This window comes from Pyrus communis, chromosome 6 (assembly GCF_041283825.1).
Source record: "Pyrus communis isolate YQ-2024b chromosome 6, ASM4128382v1, whole genome shotgun sequence".
NCBI classification, from domain to species: domain Eukaryota; kingdom Viridiplantae; phylum Streptophyta; class Magnoliopsida; order Rosales; family Rosaceae; genus Pyrus; species Pyrus communis.
The window spans coordinates 45,366-65,588 of NC_142570.1; the positions used below are offsets into that span (position 1 = coordinate 45,366).

Here is a 20,223-nt window from a genome sequence, read left to right on the forward strand (position 1 = left end):
TTAGGTGACACGTACCCCGAGGACGAGCGTTCGCACTCGAGGCAGGGGGGCTACGACCCTTCCACTTACCAGTGAGTGGGCTTTTGTTTTCCGTATATACCTATATACATTTATATTCCCAGAAATTGATTAAAAAGGGTTATGTATGTTATGCCATGCACCATATTGTTATTGTTTATGCATCATCACATGCATTAGTAGTGGCATACATTTACATATGCATATTGGTGCTGTGGACGTACAGGTAAGTGCCAGGTAAGTGTTATTCACATTTATATTTCAGTAGTGGTTAGAGATGCTTAGAGAGCTCATAACCTGCACCCCCGGTATTAGTGATCTCGCCCAGAGTAGGGCACAGTCCTTCACGTGATGTTCACCTCCCGCACCACACGCTCAGCTTGGATCCAAGTTAGGTGCATAGGTCTATCGTACAGACCACATTAGGTGGTTCCGACTTGTAGGTGACCCGCGATTATTCGCACAGCCTTCACGTGATCGTAGCACTAGAGCGTATATATATGTTACACCCAGGCCTGTCGTACAGACCACCTTGAGTGGTTCCGACTCGTGGGCAGGTTCAGTTATTGAGTTGAGATTTGAGCTCTAGATGCAGCCGTACAGGTCACGTTAGGTGACTCCGGCTGCCAGATGTTATGATATTGATATGATTTATACCTGGGCACTTACATGCATTATGAGGCTTTGGCATGGCATATCTTGAGCATGTTTGGAATATTTATACATACGTATATATGTTTATTTTTCTGGGAAGTATACAGGTTTTACGGCGAGGGGTTAGAATGTATTTTGCTAAATGGTTTTCAAAGAGCTTTGTTTTTGCCCACTCACGCTTTTGTTTTGCGCCCCTCCAGGTTCTAGTTGCTTAGCCGTTGCGGTGGTTTCCCTTGAGGGCTTTCCGGCGTTCTGACAGACACTCCCCATTGTAGGGTCGCCTTCGGGCGTACTACTGTTGTCGTTTTTGTTTGGGCTGCTATAGACCTGCTCTGAATTTGTATCTCACTTACTAGCACTTATTTTAGTACTTTGTATGCTAGTTTCTAATTATTCGTACTTTTATATTGCTACTTTATTAGCTTCCGCACGTGCACATGGCTACGTCACCTTCGTGTGACGGCCAGCACGCTCCGATCTCGGTCGGGGTGTGTCATCCAATATATGAAATTAATAGCAACAATTTTTATTTCGCTCATATCACTTTCATTAGAGGCAAATTTATATATTCACCCCTAATGCAAATTAATAGAGGCAAATCCCTATTTTCGCCCCTAAGCTACTGCCCCTGATAATCAATATTCTTGTAGTGTAATTTTCGAGGCAAAGAAAGAAGAAGGTCTTAGTACAACTCTGGTCCCAAATATCCTAGCACTCTAGGTACACCAAAACCATATCAGTCCATTTGTCCTGATCATCTTTCTGAAATTTTGCTTATCAAGGAAAACCTCCAACAACTAATCTCATAACTGTGCATGCTAATCATCAACCTTCTGTATTCACTGAGTAGTTTTGGATTGCAGATACTGGTGCCACCTCACACATGACTTATGAGCAGGCTAACTTGGAACTTGTTACTCCATATCAAGGAAATGACACAATAACCATTGCAAGTGGTGCATGTTTGCATATTTCTAATGTTGGCATATCTCAATTACTAGTATCAAATCTTTCATTTTCTCTAAAGAATGTTTTACATGTTCCAAAACTATCTCAACACTTATTATCCATTTATCAACTCTGCATGAATAATAGGTGCATATTCATTTATGATGATGTTTCTTTTTGGATTCATGACAAATTCATAGGGAAAATACTCTTCAAGGGATTGTGTAGAGCTAGTTACTATCTCATTCCATTCAAAATCTCGTAGAAGGTGTCACCTACCCCACCCAAATCACATGCATGTTTTCTTACAAATCCAGTTAATTCAAGCTTATGGCATAAAAAGCTACGACACACATCCAATATGATCACTTCTGCAATTCTTCATCAATCTCAGGTTCCTACATCACTAGACACATGCTCATATATCTATACATCATGTTTAGAGGGAAGAGTTCACCAAATTACCATTTACTTTTCCTGCAACAAAATATGTACGACCTTTACAGATTATACATAGTGATGTGTGGGGACATGCTCCTTTACTTTCCTATGAAGGATTTTGGTACTATGTAACCTTCATAGATGAATTTTTTTCATTACATAATAAATCAGAAGTGTTTGCAACATTTGTCCAATTTCATGCATGCTTGTTTACTCAATTTTCTGCAAAATCAAAAATATTTCAAAGTGATGATGGAGGTGAATACATAAGCACAAAGTTTCAACAATTCTTATCACAAAATGGTATCCTACATCACAAATCATGTTCATACACTCCTGAACAAAATGGATTGGCATAAAGAACGCATAGGCACACTTTAGAAACAGCAATTACACTCACTACTTTATATTGCAAAATTGCCTAGTCATTTCTGGTTTCATGTTTGTGCTACTGCAACTTACTTGATAAATAGGATGTCTCTAAAAATGAAATCTCCATTTCAAAAACTGTATATTAAGGTTCACGATATTAAGCACCTGAGAATATTTGGTTGTGCATGTTTTCGACTACTTAAACCATATAATATATCCAAACTTCAACCCAAAACTACAACATGTGTTTTTCTAGGATATGCATGACATTATAAAAGGTTTCATATGTCTAGATATTGCTGCTGATATACTATATGCATCCAGACATGTCTTATTTGATGAAACCACTTTTCCACACTCAAATCCTGCATTATTTCACAAAACAGCAGCATTGCCATCTGCTTCTTCACAAATGAATTCACCAAACAATACCAATACCGATCATTTCATTAATAAATCAAACATTATCACCTTCATATCATTCAACTACATCTACAGCCTCAGAGTCATTAAATGTGCATTCATTTAGAGTCTCAGATTCCTTATTTGGATCTAGAGCATAAGATTCTTTGTAAACAGTTGCATCTAGTGCCACAGAGTTTATTTCCTCACCTATACATAGTTTAAATTCAACATAAATGTCCTGTGAACCTCAAATACAACAGTTGTCACTACCAGCTCAAGTACATAGTACTTTATCCCTGTGGATCCTGATTTCCAACATAAAAAACTCAATGTTGTTTTGCCAATTCCTATAAATGTGCACCTTATGTAAATAAGATCCAAGAATGGAGTTTTCAAAGAAGGAAAAAAAAAAGCATTCTCTGCAACTGTCTGTCAGAACTAAAAACTTTCAAAGCTGCATTGAAAGTGCCAGAATGGCAAGATGCAATGAAGAAGTAAATTGATGCATTACATTCTCAAAAGACATGGTTTTTAGTTCCTTTAGCACCTAATAAGAATCTAGTTTGGTGCAAATGGGTATATAAAATCAAGAACAATGCAGATGGATATGGGGTAAGGTATAAGGCCAAACTTGTGGCAAAAGGTTATAGTGAGGAAGAGAGTATAGATTACTTGGAAACCTTCAATCCTCTGGTCTAACCTACAACTATTGGACTAATCTTTGCCTTAGGTGCTTAGTTCAAATGGCCTCTTAAGCAACTGGATGTGAAAAATTTTCTATATGGAATTATACAGGAAAAAGTCTATATGGAACAACCTCCAGGGTTTGAGACCTTAACACATCCATCACATTATGTTTGCAAACTCCAAAAATCATTATATGGCCTTAAGCAAGCTCCTAGAGCTTGGAATGAAAGATTCACAAGTTTTTTTTTATCAGATTTGGGGTTTCAAGCTTCACAAGCTGATCCATCTTTGTTTGTTCAGCATTCCTCCAAAGACATTATGCTATTTCTTCTGTAGGTTGATGATGTGATACTCACTGGTAGTGTTTCTCAATTGATAACTCAAGTGTTTGTAGATCTTATTGCAGAATTTGAAATGAATGATTTGTGCACACTACACTATTTACTGGGGTTACAAATTAGTTATACTTCAAAGGGGTTGTTTGCGTCACAAACAAAGTATATAAATGAGTTGATTGATAAAGTGGATCTACAAAACTCTAAACCATGTGCTACACCATGTTTACCTTATCATAGGTTACTTAAGGATGATGAGAAACCTTATCACAGTCAATACAAGAGTATTATTGGGGGACTCCAATATCTCACATTCACAAGGCTAGACATAACTTTCTCAGTGAATCATGCTTGTCAGTTCATGCATAATCCCATGGAATCTCATGTGATTGCAGTCAAAAGAATTATCAAATACCTCAAAGGCACTTCTACCTATGAAGTTCATTTCAAACCAAGATCAATGCATCTGCAGTCTTATAATGATGCAGATTGGGCTGGTGATCCAAATGATAGGAGATCAACCTTAGGTTTTGTTGTGTTTCGTGGTTCAAATCCCATCACATGGGCATCAAAGAAACAACATATTGTCTCCAAGTTGTCTACAAAAGTAGAAGATGGAACCCTTGCAATTACTGTTGCAAAACTTGCTTCGGTTAGACAGTTATTCTGTGATTTGCATGTTCCTGTACATTTACCATCAATGATATACTATGACAACATTTCAACTATTAGACTCTCCACAAATCCTGTGTTTCATGCTAAATTAAAACGCATTGAGATTGACTACCACTTTGTGAGGGACAGAGTCACTCGAGGGGATCTTCAAGTCCAACATGTTTTTTCTGCAGAACAATCAACAGATGTTCTTACAAAGGGTTTATCAACACCATTATTCCAGCAACACCATGGCAATCTAATGCTCAGTTCACTCAAGTATCAGATTGAGGGGATGTAAGAGTAATGAAGACCAAAACCATGATCCAAGTGAAGAATTCAATGCTCCAAATGAAGAAGAAATCAGAGGACAAGCTAGTGCCACTTGTCAATAAATGAGATAGGTAATTATGTGAAGTTTGTTAAGAGTGTAGTTAGTTGAGATAAGGTAATTAGAATATAATCCAATAGCTTAGCTTACAAGTCTTGTAATACTATAGCTATATACAGTACCATTCTATTTCATTACTTGGACAATCAAGACAAGCAATTCCCAATTCTAAAACGCTCTCTCTCTCTCTCTGATTCTCTGCATTCCTTCACCTGAGTTCTTCAAGATTTCTTCGATCTTCATAAAAGGTTGGGTCTGCTGATACCATAGGCCATCTTCCAAACAGACAGCATGAGGATATCTTCCCGAACCTCTGGACCTGTTCAACAAACCGAGGGGTGGGAAATCACGACCGCATTGTGCCAATTGAAGCTGTCGCCAACAATCGGCCAACCTCTTCTTCCTGGTGGCAAATGGCCAACCTTAAGCTTGCTTTTTCTGATCCTTACCGCCAACAACTTTGCAACAAAAGAAATAAAAATACTGTGGAGATCAAATGCAGGCAAGTGGCAGCTGGGAAAAGGTTTCCCATTTCCTAGTTATCTTTTAGAACATCATCCATAGGTCATCTTTTCAAAAAGTTAGACAACTCTAAGACATTTATTTGTAGTGAAGAAAATTGACGAATATGGTTCTACAAAGCAACCCTAAACCGTTAATTCAACATTTATATAATTTCAAATTTTGGTGATTTAAAATAGACATGATCTTTGAGGAAAAACTTAAAAAAAACAAACGGTATGATTGTTGAAATATATTGTCAAATGAATCCCACAAAAGCATTGGTTAAAAATTGTGTAAAAAAATGGTAATGTGGAGTCCGTCCCATACTTAATTATATACATAACAACCACTATTACAACACGATCGATCACAACTAAAAAAATAAGCACAAGATGTACATAATAATATTCATAAAATTAATGACCTAAATAATTTTGCTGAGCCGGAGCAGGAGTCATTGACCAAGACAACCAGCACAGTAGAGCAACGTCGAGTTACACAAGTAATAACTAATAAGTTATTCTTCGTTGTACGCTGGTATGTGTATGTATACAAATTAGAATTAATGCCATTTCGTATATATAGCAGGCCATCAATTATCTGAATTCTCAAGGAAGAATACCCTTTTTTTTTTTATTTCTAACTGCGCGTGTATTTTTAGTAGACTCCATTTGTGTACGCCTTTGTTTAATGAAATATTTGATATTTCTTTAAATTGATGATATGCTTACGATAAGTGTAGAACTTGTAATTCGAATGCATTTAAGTCATATTTGTACAAGATTAATAAAAACAAAACTTATAAATTAATTAGTATTAAACAAACAAACAAACGTATAAATTATATAACATAAAAATCTCAAACAGAAAAAAATTAAAAACTTAAAAACGTATAAATTATTTTTCGTCCTACTGCAAAAGCATGCATGAATCCAGGCGACTCGTCTTCAACTTGAAGAGATCCTAACCACGACTATACATGAGAAACCTTAAAGCAAGTTTGACTTTGCGCTGTATATGTTTATATTTTATCCGAAAACTGTTGAAATATCCCACATCAATCATATTTCTGATAAAATAAGAGTTTAAATATCTTAACTCTACTTCAACTAATACCGAGATCATTTGTCATAACCCCCACATCTAACGGATTGTGTAGGTGGTAATTACCAAGTTAGGGATAATATTGGTGTTGTTTGGAAGTAGGCATTCGGCTCATCTCTCTGATAATTCTACATGGTATCAGAGTCAGAGAGCGGGCCTCGTACTGCCACATGATAGGTGGGTTCCTTTGGCTCCAGACAATGATGGTGGGTCCTTAGCCTCGCGTGTAGGTGAGTCCCCTTGGTTTCACGTAGTTGTCGATGTGTGGATCTCCCAAGTGTAGTGACCCACTAATTGGATCTCACGTGAGGGGGTGTGTTGAAATATCCTACAGGGACAATATCGGTGTTATTGGAAGTGGGCTTTCAACCTGTCTCTTTGATCATTTTACATAGTATCAGAGCCAGGGAGCGGGCCTTGTACACCCACATAATGGGTGGGTCCCATTGGCCCCGCGTGATGTTGGTGGGTCCTTGGCCCCATGTGTAGGGTGAGTCCATTTGGCTCCACGTAGTTGTCGATGTGTGGATCTCCCACATGTGGTGACCCACTAATTGGATCCCATGTGAGACGGCGTGTTGAAATGTCCCACATCGACTGTATCTCTGGAAGAAAAAAAAAACAAGAATTTAAATATCCTATCTCCACTTCAACTAATACCGATATCTTTTGTGATAAACCACACACCTGACAGATTGTGCAGGTGGTAATTACCAAGTTGAGAATAATATTAATATTGTTGGAAGTGGGCCTTAAATCCGTCTCTCTGATAATTCTACAAAAACACTATCCCAATCCATCATGTTGCCTTTAAGTCTTCAACACATTTGAGGGGATCCAAGCACATATGATGTGCCCTAAGTTGTAAGCTCGAGGATGAATTTGTTTGGCAGCTATAGACTATTAGACTATAGGTTAATATAGGGCTAGGCAATTAAAAAAAAACCTGACTAAACTGGCCAAACCGCACTGACAGTTTGGTTTAGTTTGGTTTTTTTGTTTTTGTTTTTGTTTTTCGATGAGTACACTAAACCACACCGACTAAAGTTGGTTTGACGAGCAGTTCCTATAATTCTTGGACATCGGTTAACTAAACTAATTCGTGTGTTTGCTTTTATTTGTTTTAATCAGAATAGAGACCTTAAGGGTAATGGTGGTGTTTTGTCTGTATATCTAGGATGACTTTTTTGTTGCATAGTTTGCATCTACATTACATTTTCTTACTTTTCTTGCCTTTTTTGCGGTTTGTTCTTGTGGCCTTTTTTCTCTCACTTTCAGACTTAGTTCTTAAACCTAATACAATAGCCTCCTAGCCATGTCCTCCATTCTTCCTTTCTCCACCACCATCGTGAATCTCTCCAGATAACAGTTCTCTCTCTCCCACTCCTGCGTCATCCACAAATCAAAAACCGACCCAAACCAACCTGTCATTGTCAATTAACCGACATGATCGGTTTTAGTCCCGGCTTGATCGGTTTCGGTTTGCAATTTTGGCTCAACCAACAAGATCGGTTTGGTTTATGTTTTGGCCCAAAACTGACCCAACCAACACTACTACAAAAGTACCCAGCAGTGTCATTCTAAAAAACGACAAGAAAAGCCCATTTATGTTGGATATTAGCAAAAAATTCGACAAAAATTCATGTAATGGCGGATAAAAGAACTAACAGCATTGCACAAAAAAGCGTTTGCTATCGAATAGGACTCTTAATCTGCCAAGAAAAAGGAAAGTCCATTAAACAAAAAAAGCAAAATGGTGTCGGATAGGAGGCAATGGTGTTAGTTACAAGAGACATTAATCCTGCCGTCGGATACAACCGACACTAAATTCTGAGAAATTATGTCATATACAAGGACAATTCAATCGTCTATAACCAACATAAAAGATATTAATAATAAAAAAATATAAAAACGACAATTTAAATAAACATAAACAAAACTAATAATTGAATATATAATACTAAACAAAAATAATAATTATCCGCTATAATATATATTCATATATATATAAAAGTTCGTTAATTATGTTTATAATCTTTTGCTAATTATACAATTTGTAAGAAAAAGAAAAAATATACCTACCTTCGACTTCCTTTTCATCTTCCTTAATCAAGCACCAATCCTTCGTCGAAGGAATATTTTGAGGATTGTTGACCTCAAAAGCAATAAATTTTGAAAAATGGCCACTATTCGAACTTATGCATTCTCCGGTGAAATCAAATGAACAGCTTTGTTTTCCTATCCATTTTGGGATTCCATAGCTCCGAGTTCTCTGTTGAGGCATTGCTCCTTGTTAATAACAAAAAAAAAACATTTGTGATGCATATTTACAAAAACAAAACCTATATAAAAGCTCTAAACAAGGACCATATTTCAATTTATGCATATGTTTGATAAGGTATCTCAAGTCAAGATTTAAAATACAACTCGATTTAATAACATAATCAAAATTTAAAACACAAACTAAACTATTACAAATAATTTAAAACGTACTGGTTTCGGAATGTTGCTCCTCGAATTGTTCATCCATAGTGATTGAAGCGAGAAGGAAAAGGAAAGAAGGAGGAGAGGAGAAGGAAAGGGGGAAGGAATGCAGCGGGGAGGAGAAGAAACTGGAGAAAGGAGAAGGCAGTGGCGCAAGGAAGAGAGAGAGGGTTTTTATCATGTAGAATTGGTAGTACTGTCGGTTAAAACTGACAGCAATCTGTTTCTATAAAAAAATATAAAAAAATTTATCCAACATACTTTCCTGTTACCGTCGAATATAACCGACAACACTTTTTCCGTGTAAAGAATGGCAGGAAATATCCTGCCCAATTCCCTCCCAAAATTTTAAATTCCTTCTCAAAATTTTGTCACGATCTAAAAAAATAAAATAATAGTTGTTTGGTTTAATAAAATTATGCTTATCTAATCATGATTATAACTATAGTAAAAACAAATTAAAAAAACCAAAGATTATCAAAATTATGCTTATCTAATCGTGATTATTCATTAAATTCAACTTTTGTACATCTTCATACCAATTATAGCGAAAAAATTTATTAATTTAACATAAATAAATATTTATTCGACAAAAAAAAAACTTAAATAAATATTTATGGTATCTTAAATATTAACTAGTTTAATGAACATATTTAATTGACCATCTTCCCAGCCTGATGGTGAAGTGCTTGTGCATGAGACATCTTGGTCTTGGGTTCGAAGGGGGTGTGCTTCTGCTATTGCCTTTGAATGTGATTAACAAAACATAAATATTTATAAAATATTTGAAAATATATAATATAATCGCCAGAGTTAGCAACTATTTGTGTCGGATATAACCATTAGAGTTAGTATAAAAAATTTGAAAATATTTGTGTCGGCTATAACCGCTAGAGTGAGTATAAAAAATTTCAAACTATTTGTGTCGAATATAACCGCCGCCAGAGTTAGTATAAAAAATTCAAAAATTATATAATATAATCTGACACATTACATACTCATGGTGGATGTATTTGCCAAAATTGGTTAAAATTATTTAAAAAATAAATCTGGTGGAGTTAAGAGCCCATTTCATTATTCTTGTTGGATATATCCGACAGTAATACTTTGTTATCTGACACTTTTTAAACATGTTGTCAGAAATATTTTATCCGACAATAATACTATAAAACCGCCATCACTCTCTGACAAATTAAGCCAATTTTGTAGTAGTGCAACCTATGCCCACCCTTAAGGTTATATATTTACACGAAATATCACCTTTGAGCAACGAACCAAAATGAATTCTACGACTTCTTTAACCTTTAATTTGGCATGCTGCTTGCTAGATAATATGTATGGCTCACGTGCAAATAAAGTCAACGGAATTTTCAATTTTGGGCCTAAAGCCTAATAGATTTTAAATCATAATTTTTTTTACAATATGAACTATTTTCGAACTATCATATCACCACGGAGACTAATAATCCACTTAAGCTTCTTCTTCTTTTTTTTTCCAATGAATATTGTGGCTTTTGGGCAGGACAAAAACAGAATCTTTTATTAATTTTTACGGTTCGTAATACTTATATTTATTGAGTTTTTGCACATATGATTTATAATTTTATACATGAGCAGAAAAATCCATGAATCATAACAAAAGCCAGGCCCAAGAAAATGATACAGAGCTTGTTACGAATTCTGAAGCCACCTCTTGAGGCCATCACACAGACTACAAAGAGTATTTTTGCTCGCCACCATTTAGTGTGATGTATGCTAATCACTTTATTTATCACCGTTAGATGAGTTTCAAAGAGTATTTTTGCTCGCCACCATTTAGTGTGGTGTATGCTCACCACTTTATTTATCACCGTTAGATGAGTTTGAATTTTGAGATTTGTGTAGTGGATAGGAACAAATCTCAAAGTTCAAACTCATCTAACCATGATAAATAAGGTAGTGAGCATAAACCACATTAAATAGTGGTGAGAAAAAATGCACTCCAAGTCAGTGTCCCACCCAAATCGCTTCACTTCCTCACGAGAACGTATAACACAACACGGCTGCTGCAATATTCTGGATGCCACTGTCTCTGGTCCAAACGCCCAATTACAAAATCCTTCATTGCACACTCCAAGAAGTATTCAAGGACAGCATCTGCACCGGGAAGAAGAATTGAAAACAGTACGGAAAAAAAAAAAAAAAAAAAAAAAACTAATGAAAATAACTTGAAAACTTTGAGTTGTAACAATAAGAACAAAATAAAAGGTTACCAGGATTGATTTTTTAGTATAAAAATGTGGTTTTTCGTTAAAATGAACAGTACCGGAAGCTTTTCGTTAAAGTTCCAAAAAAAAAAAAAAAGGGAAAATAAAATTTAAAAAAAGAGCAATTATTACCATTTCGAAGTTCTCCAGCCAAAAAGATTGTCGTTTCGCCTCCGGAGAGTTGCTGTAATGCAGACAACAAATCCAACACTGCTTCCTCACTATAGATTACATCAGAGCCTAGCACTGGTATAACATTTTGGTAAAAACACACATTTGACATGGAATGGTTTGAGCATTGAATGTAGGTTTACCATTTACCAATTCACTATGATTAAGAAATGAGCAAAGAAAATAGAATCCTAATTATTGAGGACAGTCCTAAAATTCAACCGCCCTTTCTTGGGTGTTCTAGGAGAAGTAATTTTGCTTTCAGTTAGGCTGTTGAATTCAGCATAACGCTAGGATTAAGACAAATTGAATGTGATTCTAAACAGAGACCTCTTAATTGGAATATCACAGAAACTTTGACCATAAAAGATTAGTTCCATTTTGCAAAATGTCCTTTCGTTTTCATTTTCAGTTCTTTAATCTCAAAACCAGACCTTGGTTCCTGACATTTATGTTGGTAGCATTATTATTACCAGTTAACCATCCAAAAATTTGATGTGCAGCACTGCAAGGGAACCAACATCGTTATGTTACTGCTTTATAGGAGAGGGAACCAACATTGTTTACCCAAATCAGGTGGAGGTTCAGTCAGTTCTGGATCAGGATCATCTCCCCATGTGAATTCCATCACTTTAGCTGAACCTCGCATGTCTCCATGTCTCAGATTGACTTCAATGTTCTTTCTCAGTAGTCTCAGTCTATCAGGAAGATCTGTGAGCACAACTTGACCGCCTAGAAGAGCTGCAATGCAGCTGGAAGAACAAAGAAAAGAAGGGTGGTATACAGCGAGTAAGAGAACCATTATTTTCAACCTGGCCTATAAGGCCATAAATTAGAATCCAAGTCAAAATCTACATGTACGTTAACCATCTCCGGGGAGGAAGACATATAAATGTCAATTATATCTTGTTAACATGGCCTACAATCAACCCAAACTGCAAACAACTAGAACTCTGCTGGATGAGGTGATCTAACAGTAAAAGCTCCTAATTCTACCCATTCAAAGCCAGTCTAGTAGAAAAAACTGATCTAGAGGTCCAGTTAGACACTCTATCTTAGAGAATAGCATCTCATAGAAATTAAAGAAGAAAAACAGATAGATGTCAAGAAAGGGATTGTAATTATGAATACCCGACTAATCCACAGCCAGAGCCGAGTTCAACAACTTTCTTCCCTTGAAGAGGTAGTAACTCCGCGTCTGAAGCATGCTCTAGAAACTTCCCCAATACAACTCCACTGTCCCACATAACAGCACCAGTGACCCCAGGTGTATTCTACAGTTCAAGAACAAGTTGAATGCACAATAAAATTTCTATAAGAATAAAACTTAAAAGTGAGTCCTCTAGCAGCTGTCTTTTACATCACAGACCAACTGAAATAAAACGACGGTGGAAGCTTTAAAATAATCTATTATGTGACTCATGATAATCGTTCATATCCTAGCTTTCAACAAGATGGCCAAGAAACGAAAATTTTAGTATGAAATTTAGTCTATAAAACCATAGTTTTCTAAACGGAGATGAGAAACAGGCATGCATTATGTACTTACTCTCATCACCTAGTTAGTTTCATTACCATATGAAAATTGAAGCCTAAACCTTCCTAAAACTAACTGACTAGGGGATTCTTGTCCTAGCTCATGTGTCTCTTAATCCAGTTCAATAAACTGACCGAAAAGTTTGATTTCAATATTTTCAAGTTTGAAGGGCGAACCATAATTACCTCCTCTTTGGACCAAAAATCATAGGCCTTGGGCATAGAGGATTGGATTGGAATGGACAGGCCACCATATTTTCAAAGTATGTTGAAGGAAGAAATAGAAAACTTGTGACCAAGTTGGAGGTAGAAGGTGGTTACTCATTTAGTAGAGTATACTATCAGATTTGACGCTTGTCATTTTGTCCTACATCAAAATGAAAAATAATTCTCGTCTACCTTCATCCATTTCAATCCAGTCCTAGAGAGAGACCAAGCATAATCTCCAGAATAATGCTTCCAGAAACTAGCTGCAAGACTAATAAAGCCTCCGAATTTCAACAAGCTAGACTTGTTGTGCTTGTTTCTTTCTTTCTTCTGTTTTTATGCCTCTACAATCTACATCTAGAATGAATGATATTTTGCTAAGAATTCTGTAAAGTGACTGAATCACACTGAAAACAAAGTTTTAAAGTTGACAAGAAGAAAGAAGCATTGCAATGAAGAAAGAAAGAAAGAAAGGAATAAAGATTAGAGATTAGAGAGAGATACCAAGGAAGAAGGGGACTGGAAAATGGAGAGTGAATGGCCACACGCATCCAGTTTCAGTTCAAGACAAGCTTGAGAGACGAAAGCGTTCGGCTTAGACAGAGTTGGCTGTTGGATTCCCCACAGCAGCATTATCTCCTCCGCAGCTGCTTCATATGAACACTCTTCCTTTTCTTTTTCTTCTTCCTCTTCCTCTGATTTTGCCGTTGCCGTCACCGTCAGCAGCCTAACCATTCCTCCGTACGATCCCATCCTAACCATTCTTTCTTCTTCTTCTTTTAATACTACTTCTTCAGTGCCAGTGGTCATGGCTACGGGAGAACAGGAGAGGGGGCGACGTGGATTTATTGAGGGAGAAATATTCAGCGGCGAATTTAAGGCAAAAGCTCACCGGAGGAAGCGGCAGTCGTTCGAGTCGCTTGAATTTTGGGGATTTTATTTGAAACCGGATAACTCTTTTCCACCCCGAATTTAAACTTTAAATGGAAGTTATCTTTCTTACTATGTTACATAATTATCGACGGGATAAAATGAACCATAAAACCAAATTTTATCAATAAACTCATGTCTAATAATTAAACAACCACAACGCAATTTTGATCTTACATTCATTCTATCTAAAGCCTTAAGATGCTCTAACGCTCTCATAGATAAAAACAAGTTTTTTTTTTTTTTTTTTTTTTAACCGATGGATTCTAATTTTGAAGTTTTGAATCTTTCAACTAAGGTATGAATCAATTTCTACTTTTTGTTTGTTTTAATTTTTTTAGGGTTTAGGAACAATATCAGCATCTCTTCCACAACATAGTCATTAGCAGAAACATATATGGGATATAAATTTTTAAATTTTTTTTAATCATCTATATGGGATTAAGTAAAATCAGCAAGATGAAGGATTAATTAAAACACCTATGGGATTAAGCAAAATCAGTAGATGAAGGATTAATTAAAACACCTATGGGATAGAGCAAAATCAGCAAAAGAATGATTAAGCACAAGATAAATATGTGAGAGAAATTGCTCTCTTTACACTATGAATGAGTTGCACTGATTTGGGGTTTTTATTTTCTAAATGGGTGTAATGATAAATTTATATATTAAATTGAGTTTGTGAGGGTAATTTAGGTAGTAAATTTGATTTAAAGATATATTGATAGTTTAACTAATAGTAATATGGGTGCAGAAATATATTATACGTTCAAATAAATTTGGGAAATACCCAAAAATAGGACATTTTTTAATCTTGGATAGAAATAGCACAAACCGGCGATGCACAAGCCATACACAAAATTGAAATTACTAAAACACCCACATATAAATACTAAAATTCATCAGCCCATTGCATAACTTTTCTCATTTTGGAAGAGAGGGATGTGGTGAGAGCTCTGGGTTTATGGGTTGAGCTCAAATCTCTGAGCTCTGATTTTAAAGAGATGGAAGTCCAAAGAGAGGTGAGAAGAGTGAGTTGGGTTTTGGGTTGACCTCATACCTCTGATTCTGAACAAAGGGATGTGAGAGAAAGAGATGAGAGGAGTGAGCTCAGTTTTGTACCATATTTTCTGTTTTGGCTGGAAAGTTCCATTTTTTCCAGCAATTGAAGCTTCGGTAGGCATAGTAAGGTAGGGTGTTTAGTTTCAAGTTTCTACATCAATGATTTATGGAATAAATGGGTTGTTTGTAAGATGAATTAATACTTAGAAGTTAATTAGGGTTTGTGTTTCATGTTGGGGCCTATGGGTTGTGACATAAACTTTACTTTTTCACATGCTACATAACTGGGATGGAACAATTTCTGGTTGAAGTGTTCAAATGCAGAAATTTGTGAAAATTTTTCCATAATGTGCATGTGGTGTGCATATGGTGTGGGTGGCTACAACTCAATATGAGAAGCGGGAATGTTCACTAGTTATAATGCACGTATATTGGGCCCCCGAATTTAGCAAGTAGGACCACAACCTAGTTGGCCTCGGCGAAAAATAAAATCAAGAAAAAGCTTAGAGGATGTTAAGGGTCATGCGTGTCTATGAAATTATGACAATGAGTGTCATATTTTCCAAGTGCATTGTTAAGCGGTAGTTTGATATACATAACAAGACTTTTTCAAACTGCCATTGTAACTTTGTATACGTAACAATTATATTTTAATTGTATCTACTATACCAATAGATTGTCGTTAAAGTTTCTTATTAATGTGAAAAGCAGCTCGTTGCTCGACCTCCAGTTATGTGCATATGATGTTCATGTATTGTACATATGATGTGCATGTGGGGTGCATATAGTGTATATGGTGGAGACGTCACAGGTGATGATGTTATTTTTCTAATTTCGAAGAGATAGTTGTGAGCTCTGAGTTTTTAGGTTGGCTCAGATCTATGTCATGTGCATGTCACTCCAAATAGATGACTTTTAATGGGATTTCCGAAATCTAGGTTCAAGTCAAAGATTTGTAAACTACAGATCTCTAAGGGATTTTCGGAATATAGGCCCTTACATATCCTCCAACGCCGTTAATTGCACGATGCACGTCCACAACAAAACCGACGTCATTGCACATATTGATACATATAACAAATTTGGGATTTTCTTCGAACTTAAAGGGAGAAGGTGTTCATTGGCGGAGGAGAAAGAGAGAGATTGCAACAGAAAAATGGTGCTTTTAGTTTTTCATAATGGATTTTCTTCAACATTTGAAACTTTTTGGACTGCAGATTGGTTTTGACCCGATGGGTTTTGAATGGGATTTCGAATTTGGGGAAGAAGATGATGATTTGAGGAAGAAATCCCCAATCTGCAACTGCAAGCACATAAATGTGTTCATTTCCTAAGGGCCAATCAGCATACACAAACAATCTCCAAATAAATCAAATCTTTCAATTGGGTTTTCAAATTTGGGGAAAAAGATGATGATTTGAGTAAGAAATCCCCAATATGCAACTGCAAGCACATAAATGTGTTTATTTCCCAAAAGGGCCAATCAGCAAACACAAACGATCTCCAAATAAATCAAATCTTTAAACTGGATTTTCCATTATCTTTCACTAATATAGGAACATCCAATAAATATCAATTTTAGAGAGAGACGGATAGAGGGGGAGAGAGAGAGAGAGTAGATAGAGAGAGAAATCAGAAGATGAGAGGAAATAACTCATTTACATGAATTTGGTAATTTCAAGGTGTAGGAAAAATCATATTTTTGTCCGATTGTTGTGCACACCATGTGCATATTCAAAAAATCATATTTCTGTCCCAAGATTAAGAAAGTGTCCTATTTTTAGGTATTTTTCCCAACGTATAAAGTGTCTTATATATCATGGGTAACTTTGTCATTTCAAATGATAAAATGACCATTTTAACAAGAGTAAATTGTAGCAATGATCCCTCAACTAAAAATCTATTATCATTGGTCCCTCAACTCATCAAAACGTGTAACTATGATCTTTTTCATCAACTCCGTCATAATTCTGTCAAAATGAGTTATGTTGGAATGACCATTACTCCAATTACGTTAGAGTTGAGAGACCATTAATACAATTTTTCTTATTTGATTTTCCATATTTACCCCTTGATTTAGTCTCACGTGCTTGACACGTGACTCATTTTGACGGAAATTTTAACGGAATTAATGAAAATAACCATATCTACACGTTTTGATGAGTTGAGGGACCATTCGTAATGGGATTTTAGTTGAGGGATCATTGCTCCAATTGAGTTAAAGTCGAGGGACCATAACTACAATTTACTATTTTAACAATTTTAAGGGTATTGGGTTCCGATCAAATTGGCAACAAGAATTCATTTTTTTAATTAGTTTGGCCAATTTCACTAGTACAAATCCTCTATATCAAATATTGAATCAAACCACTACGGTGCATGCTTACTCGTTTAGAATGAGACGTATCATGAATGTATTAAAAGGTTGATTAATTAGGACTCTTGATATTCGATGGTCCCTTAAGTTTTCAAATCAAGCTAATATCCCTAGTAACTAAATGTTTGGAAGTTTAGCCACTTAATACTACGGCCTAGTAGTATTCCTTCTCACATGTAAGTGAGAAGTCTCAGGTTCGATTCTCACCAAACGCAAATTTGAACTACATTATTGGTAGCCCATTATGAGACTCAGCCTACCCCCCTCCCCCTAATATAGATAATATCGTTTGTTTAAAAAATGTTTAGAAGTTAAACAAAAAAAAAAAAATGTTTGAAGTTCAAAACTCACAACTAAAACCCATCGAACTAATAAATCGAGTTTTAGGATCCAAATCTGAAACCCGAGTCCAGCAGAGATTAAGTTATGCTGATGCAAATTGCAATTTTGAAGTAAACCATTTACCACTTCGGTAAACAGGTCTTTATCTTATCTCTTCCAAATGCAGTCATCGTGAAACTATAAGCACATAAGAATAATACTTGCAATGAATCCGCAGGCAGTCTGATTCATTGTGTCAAAGAAGTATATGAGGTGAGTTGCCAGTATAACTCATTTCAATGGGTCATGATTACAAAACAGGGGAGCCAAGTGTACCTAGTATGAAATGTTATTCAATCTCAATCTGTAGCGGGGCTTCTCCCGCTGGTTTTAACCCGTCAGCAACAATTTCTTCCTCGGTGATTCCAGTGGCTTCCACAGTCCTTGAAACCCAATCCTTGAGTGGATCTTCATTCAAATCAAGCCTTAAAAGACCAGCGAACATCCCTCCCATGAAGGCAACTGGCTCCTACATGATGAGATAAGCAGAGAAAATCATGGTACTAATATTGTACCATTTACATACAAAACAATGTGCATTCTCATGGGAAATCCTCTATCTACTCGCACATACCATAGAAAACACAATAGAAGCATAGAAGGCCGAACTGATGAGAGATACGGTCAATTAGTGACTCATATGTCATAAGAAACTGATCAAAGAGTTACTTTTTGTTTTACCAAAGCAAACATTGAAGTAGCATGCGATCTTGCTTTTAGAAGATACTGATACAATCCAAAAACGGACCAGGCAAAATATAATGCAGTGATTTCATAAGTGGTCACATGAGATGGTGCAATGAAAGAGGAAATCGTCTTTCAAAAAGAGACATGAAGTGATTCAAAATTTTCACAAGGATGAGGCTAGGAATATAGAAGAGCAACTTTAGCTGTACAATAACATATCAAAGGTGGGTTCAACGGGTTTTTTTTCTTTTAAATTTAATTTTTATTGAGCAATAACGTAAAGGAAAAAACAAGAATCGATTGAGCAAAGCAAATAATAAGAATGAAATCTTGAGGCCCAGAAGGCTCATAGTAGATTCGGTATTATGAAAATGCAAGAATCAGTTGGCAAAAATCGAACCTCTCGGAAACCCTAAAACATCCTCACAAAATTATAGGAAAAATCAGCAAATAAAAGAAAACCATACAAACGCGTAGACCAAGATCCAAAGTATCAGATAAATCAACAACACATAGATTCCAAACATCATTCAACCAAATTACGCATGGGTAATCTATGAATTATTGAAAAAATGGGCGTAGTAGTAGGTGAAACAAGTACCTTAAGCGCTTCTCTGAGGATGGGTTCTTCGTTGGGATTGAAGAAAAACGCCTTAATCCCATTGCCGTTCCCCAAACACAATTTTCTGCGGCTGCTGCTTCTGGGAACCTGCTGCTTCGGTGATGTCGGTGGTTTAATAAACCCAGGGCCAGGCTTCTTCGATTTCCACTGTTACCCAATTGTCAATTACTCATCAAAATTGATTAGCAGATGAGTAAGAATAGGAAAAAGAAAAGTTCGGGCCGTCGGATTATTCGCTCACCAGTGCACACGAAGGAGAATTCACAATAAACACAGACATGTTGACTAACTTGAACTCCCGGTGCTCTCTTCTCGTGTTTGATGGTTCTGGTTCGTATTCCCCACCGGTAGATGTTTGCCCCTCTCTCTCTCTCTCAGACTCTCTATTTTAAGGCCGTTTCGCTTCATACAAAACTCGGGGGTTGTGCACAATGGACATGGGTCCTCTTCGGATCCATGTATCATAATCCATCAAATCTATGCATTCAGATAGTTGAAATTTGATCTAACGATTAAAATTATTATAACTTTTAAAGTGGCATTCTATTTGTAACCGTTGGATCAAATTTCAACGGTCCGAATACATAAATTTAATAAATTATGATACATAGATCCAAAGAGGACACATGTTTGTGCACAATTACCCTGCCAAGTTACCGTAATGTAAATACGCAAGTACATTACAGTCTAGTAATTTTTCTATTCTCTTAAGTGAGAGGTCCTGGTTTTATAAGTCCTAATGAATTTTGGAATTTGTTTCCTTTCTCCACCAAACCATGCAGGACCATTTAAAGATGGATGTACCAGCCCAACTTTAGCTCCCGGTTTGATCCGTTCTAATTGCTGACCCTACCACAAAGGGGATGCACAAGCCCATTTGTCTACAAATATTTTATTTTAACCACCTATGTTATTCTCTATTTGCAAGGGCTTGCAATTCAATAGGGGTTCACTTGTACCTTCGAGGTCATTTTGATTCCTTCTTCCACAATATTAGTTGTATGAAA

The 20,223-nt window shown here is 36.2% G+C and overlaps 2 protein-coding genes across 3 annotated transcripts; both read right to left on the minus strand.

Annotated features, from left to right (window-relative positions):
• Positions 1–10,518: 10,518 nt before the first annotated feature.
• On the minus strand, positions 10,519–14,248 carry LOC137711215 (S-adenosyl-L-methionine-dependent methyltransferases superfamily protein). 2 transcript variants are annotated; one of them, XM_068450437.2, is made up of 5 exons: positions 13,662–14,248; positions 12,546–12,688; positions 11,973–12,166; positions 11,376–11,489; positions 10,519–11,133 (listed from the first exon to the last, which is right to left on the minus strand). In XM_068450437.2, exons 1-5 carry the CDS (start codon positions 13,965–13,967, stop codon positions 11,006–11,008), a joined length of 885 nt encoding a protein of 294 aa, XP_068306538.2. In that variant the 5' UTR covers positions 13,968–14,248; the 3' UTR covers positions 10,519–11,005. The 2 variants fall into 2 exon arrangements, with proteins under 2 accessions (XP_068306538.2, XP_068306539.2); XM_068450438.2 differs by having other exon boundaries at positions 11,982–12,166; positions 13,662–14,132.
• A 3,820-nt stretch (positions 14,249–18,068) lies between these two features.
• Positions 18,069–19,638, minus strand: LOC137711163 (UPF0426 protein At1g28150, chloroplastic). The gene is made up of 3 exons (XM_068450370.2): positions 19,458–19,638; positions 19,196–19,363; positions 18,069–18,376 (listed from the first exon to the last, which is right to left on the minus strand). Exons 1-3 carry the CDS (start codon positions 19,494–19,496, stop codon positions 18,197–18,199), a joined length of 387 nt encoding a protein of 128 aa, XP_068306471.2. The 5' UTR covers positions 19,497–19,638; the 3' UTR covers positions 18,069–18,196.
• Between the last annotated feature and the right edge of the window lie 585 nt (positions 19,639–20,223).